This window comes from Gymnodraco acuticeps, unplaced genomic scaffold (genome assembly GCF_902827175.1).
Source record: "Gymnodraco acuticeps unplaced genomic scaffold, fGymAcu1.1, whole genome shotgun sequence".
Lineage (NCBI taxonomy): Eukaryota > Metazoa > Chordata > Actinopteri > Perciformes > Bathydraconidae > Gymnodraco > Gymnodraco acuticeps.
This window is the reverse complement of record NW_022992140.1, coordinates 385,055-390,447: the sequence shown is the minus strand read 5'-3', so window position 1 is coordinate 390,447 and position 5,393 is coordinate 385,055. Positions and strand designations below refer to the sequence as shown.

The following is a 5,393-nucleotide window of genomic DNA, read 5'->3' as shown; positions in this document are numbered from 1 at the left end:
AAATATTATTTTTGTGTAGTTGTATATTGCAATAATAACGTATGGTTGTCACAAAATCCCACGGCACACCCGGACTTGCCTCACGGCACACCAGTGTGCCGCGGCACACCGTTTGGGAACCACTGGTCTAGATCACACCGTGGTTTTGAAGTGACAAGTCCCGCCCTCCACCCCCAATCTTTAGTACTTTATGCACTTGCTGTTCTATCTGTTCGAATTCTAAATGAATAATAGTTTCCTGAGTTATACTCCCCTATACACCAACACAGTCTTACTGTGTGTGTGTGTGTGTGTGTGTGTGTGTGTGTGTGTGTGTGTGTGTGTGTGTGTGTGTGTGTGTGTGTGTGTGTGTGTGTGTGTGTGTGTGTGTGTGTGTGTGTGTGTGTGTGTGTGTGTGTGTGTGTGTGGTGTGTGTGTGTGTGTGTGTGTGTGTGTGTGTGTGTGTGTGTGTGTGTGTGTGTGTGTGTGTGTGTGTGTGTGTGTGTGTGAGAGAGAGAAAGGGTGGAGCTCTAAGGTTTAGAGGAAGGGAAATGCTTTGAAATACTCTACGGACTGTGGTCGCCTGACCTGATTATTAACGTGTCTTTATGTTCTTCATTTTCACCATGATAAACATCTTTGCCTACTCTTGTCTTCTTTCTGGTGAGTTCATTTTTTATTTGTATGCTTTTTTGTTTATTTGCTAAATAAATAATTGAGTAGTTCTCTTTAAAAAAGTTAAACGTTGTCGATACAAATAGTTAATTCAATCAATGTGATAAATAATGTACACATTTGACTTCATTTGAGCATTGACACTTAAATACCAATAATACAACATGTTTAATGTTTCCTTTATTTCCACTTGTAGCTCTGAGTTTTGTGGAGATGAAGATTCTCAACATAAGAGGCTGTGTTGGGGAAAGAGTGACGTTCAAATGCTCAGACTGGAACACTGTGTTTGATGTAAGATTTAATGATAAGTACTTTTGTAGAAGTCCATGCACCGAACGCAAACACATCATCATCAAAGCAGCATCTGGAAAGACTACACAAGGAAACAGAATGCAAATATTAAACAGAGGAAATGATTTATCTGTGACCTTCACTAATCTGAAAAAGTCTGACACTAACATATATTACTGTGGAGTGAAGAGGATTGGTCCTGATCCATGGATAAAGGTGGTTCTTAAAGTTACAGATGGTAAGTTGATGCTCTTTAGTTTAAAATCAATCCTTGATCAAAAGTAATAACTGTTCAAATAGTTGCTAAATGAATGTACTTTGTGTCATCATTTTCAGCTGCGTCTTACGGTCCCAAGAGAACTCCAGAAACAGTGGACACATTTACAACTCTGCCACCAGCAGTGTCAAACAGCTCCACTCTGTCTTCAAACAGCTCAGATAATATCACCGATGTGTCTGCATCGAACACGACCACTACGACAACTACTCCACCAGCAACACAAGAAGCCGGTAACACAATGCACTTATTTGAACTTACACAAATACATATACCTTTTACGTGTATATGGAGATTTTAATGTTAATTGGAAGTGCAATTTTTATTTAAAATAATCGGTCCAGTACATCAAGGTGGTGAATATGACATAATGAAAATAACGCTTGTTTGATGAGTGAAAATATACATATTTGTCCCATTAATTTCCTCTCTGCTTTCCAAATGTGAAAGAATGATATAATGGTAGACCCAATATCTTGATACGATGATAAAACAATGTTCAATTAGTGAACCTCATGCATTCCACCTTAGTGAGGATCCTTTGAATACAACATGTTCTGTTCTTTTGACATTTCTTTTACATGTCCTAAATATATAAAAATGAATGTATTGTCTATATATATAATATATATAAAGATCAGTATGTCCAAGTGTGATCAAGCTTCTCTCATTAACTTCCTCTTTCTCTGTGTTTGTTCAGGGAGCATACCATATTTGATCATAGGTGTCATTCTCTTAATAACCTTACTGATGGTGTTACTGAAGTTTATGAGCAAGAAGATGATGAAACAACGGAGTAAGACCCACACACCAACACACATTGTGTATATGTGAATGCACCAGTAAAGCTTCCACAAGACATATTAACAAATGTTATCCTATGTGTTTGCAGAAGTTGTTTCAACAGCTGTAATGCCACAGGAAGACGCACGAGAGGTGAGAGTTGGAGGGCAGATGGTTTCAGTTTGCTTTACGACAGAAACATTCCCCTGTGTGAGGCTCGGGCGTTTCTGTTTCACCTTTGGCATTCATTTCATATTTCTTACTTTAATGCCGTTTAGGACACCTTTTTCGTTACTGAGCTCAGCATTACTAACACAAAGAACACCTAGAACATCAGGTCTCATTAAAAGACAAAGATCCTTGGTACAAAACAACACTTCCCTTTTCTTTCCCTACTGTAGGGAAAGTGTAGTAATACAGAAGCTGCTGGTGGACAAAATGTGTTCTGCAAGGTTCTCTTTATGAACCTTTTGAGGCAAGCGTAGGAGTTTAAACCAGACAGCGGTTTTAAACTGTGAGGTCTGACACTTAAAGCCCACATCTGTTCACCCCAGCTGACTTTAGCAACCACTTCATTCAAGTCAGACAGGAAATCAGGCTGCATCATTGAGTGGCTTAAAGCAACTGGATCAAACATTAAATGACTGGAGATCTATCAAAAGAACTGCCCTAAATAAAAATTGAACGACTTTAGGAAAAGTAGAAAATTAATATAGAAAATAAGTTGAATATGTATCGTTACATTTTTATGTCCTTCCTAATCTTTTTTACATTATAAAGGATAATTATTTTAGTATTATAACAGTATTTATATTATTTTACGTATCATTGGCTGTTGTTAGGATTATACTGGTATCATCAATCTTTCACAAAGCTAGAAGCTGTATTCTCCGGTCACACACAATCAGCAGTCTGAGGAAATCATTTTATGGACTTGTCTTGATCAGCATTCTGTATAATATTCAAACATACAAAGTAAGGTGGAAACAATTAGTTGACCTGCTCTGTTTTAAGCATGCAAATGCAAAAATGATATGTCATTTCAAGACATGTTTGTGTAGCCAATATTGTAAATGTCCATCACAACATACAATAATGGGGTTCATTGCCATAGTGTAGTTAGTGTTGCTTTGCTTTCCTTGATTGTTTCTGGATTTCAGGAATGACCTCCTGAAGAGATCAGACTTGTACTGGGTATTTGTTATGTGAACAACCAACTGTAGCGGTGTTAAGAATGTGGTCAAATCAGATTTACTGACTTCAGATCTGTGTTTTATTGTTTATTTCTCCCTGTTTCTAATTCAAGGAAGCTGAATATGATGAAATCAGACATGAAGAAGCGACTGACCCGGACAGCCTCTATGCTAATAATTCCTTCCTCCAGGATATCGGATCAGCAGCTGCTCGATGTGAGACGGATTCAAGGGGGGCGTGTGCAGAGAGCAGAGCCAACGTGCTGTATTCTGTTGCTCAACTACCCAAAGACCAAATGAAACCCACTGGGCAATCACAGACAAATCAATCTGAAAGTGCCGGAAATGACTCTTTCTACGACCTGGCTCAACTACCCCAGGCACCCTGAAGGAGGCCACTGTGGGAAATGCATACAAAGGAACTTTTATGATTAAACATTTGATTAGTTTTGAATAAAACAGTAGACATATAATGTAATATAGGACATATATAAGGCAGGATAGAAGAGTAAATGAACAAGTTAGTATCCGTACACATGGTCCAGCCTTACTTAAAAAACAAGTGAGACATCTAGAAAGAGTTGCGGTGTATCTACCTCTGCTCCCATCATGGATACGGTTCAACCGCAGAGCTCCTATGAGAGGAAGACTTTTTCCCCAGAGGCAAATCAATATAAAGTCCACAAATATTCCACTGTAACAACTCAAACTGCACTTTTTAATATACATCTATTACTATACAAATGTGAGACACTGTCAGTCCACTTGTTTCTCATTATAATATTAATATTCATATATGTATTCTTACATACGTGTAAAGTTATATGTGTCTTATTCTTAACTTTGACTTCTACATAAGTTGCTTTCTTGCAAACTAGTGGAGTTTCTGAAGCAGAACTGAAGCTTTGTGATATGTGACCTACTTGTGTTTTCTTTGTTACCTTGCAGGATATTGCATAATTGCGCAAACAACCTTTGTGTTCAAGTGAAACTAAAAGTAATTGTTGGGAGAAAACTGAATGTTCTCTTCTGATATCAGAGTAGCACATGATAACAGAGGCCCTATGTAGCTGTGTGTAGCCGGATGTCTGACTACATGGATGCCGCTTATGAGACACTGTGTTGAAGTTATGATAGCTATGTTCCTAAGATTGGCATGATGACACAGCCCCTAGAGAGACATATGACTGTCCTGTTTATTGCTTACGCAGGCCTTAGCTAATCTGAACTAATGTCAGAATACTGCTTTGAATGAGTATTCTTCCATCTTGTTGACTGTCACACCCTCTCTTATAATTGATAAGCATATCAAGGACTCTACTCGAGAACTACTTGTCCCACGCAGCCCTGTGTGTGATGACTACTTCCATTCTTGCAAGGATAATAAATACATGTATCCTGATATTGAAGACCAATATTTTTCTAACAGTAATGGATCTATATATGAAGGAACGTATACAGTACATCCAAATAAAGTTATTATATATTTTAAAAGTTTGTTTTCTGAGAGTCGAGTTGTGTGCATTGTCCCCAGGATCATATGTTTTGTATGTAATCTGTTGGCATTTCACTGATTACGATATTACAGATACATTCTTGTGTATTCCTCTTAGTTTTTAATCAAAAAGTTTACCTATTGAGCGATTGCTTTTCTAACTTACTAGGCTAAATGTTGTGTCTAAAGGCTGCTAGGGTCGAAAAGATACGTTTAAGTATCAGACCTCTACGGAGCCCCTAAAGTTCATGTTAATAAAACAAAGTATCTTGTGCGCACAATATACTTTCTCATGGTGAGACACATCGAACTGCCCGATTATTAAGCCCTGTTATTAGTTTTATGAAGAAGATGTCTGGTCGCCAGGGCGTGTGTGTGTGTATGTGTATATGTTTGTGGGCATTTGTTTTCAGAAGATATTATGATAGTGGCGTTCGTTCCGGTGCACTCCGACAGCATTTAGCACTACATCGAGATTAAGATTAAACGAAGTTCTTTCATTTGGGAATACACATATGGAGTTAGCCAGATGTCTGTAAATTACTGTTCATGGTAATTTGATGCCGGTGTCGGACACACACATACACCGAACACACACACAGAGCGGAGCTGAGCAGTGCACAAACACACACACATCATGTAGCATTTCCCTCCGAATAATGGTCGAAGACTTGACTGATGATATTAATTTATTGAAGTC

At 38.2% G+C, this 5,393-nt stretch overlaps 1 protein-coding gene across 1 annotated transcript; it reads left to right on the top strand.

Annotated features, from left to right (window-relative positions):
- The first annotated feature begins 503 nt into the window (after window positions 1-503).
- LOC117538286 lies at window positions 504-4,600 on the top strand. The gene is made up of 6 exons (XM_034203884.1): window positions 504-642; window positions 851-1,183; window positions 1,282-1,455; window positions 1,923-2,018; window positions 2,115-2,158; window positions 3,312-4,600. Exons 1-6 carry the CDS (start codon window positions 588-590, stop codon window positions 3,585-3,587), a joined length of 978 nt encoding a protein of 325 aa, XP_034059775.1. The 5' UTR covers window positions 504-587; the 3' UTR covers window positions 3,588-4,600.
- Window positions 4,601-5,393: the final 793 nt, after the last annotated feature.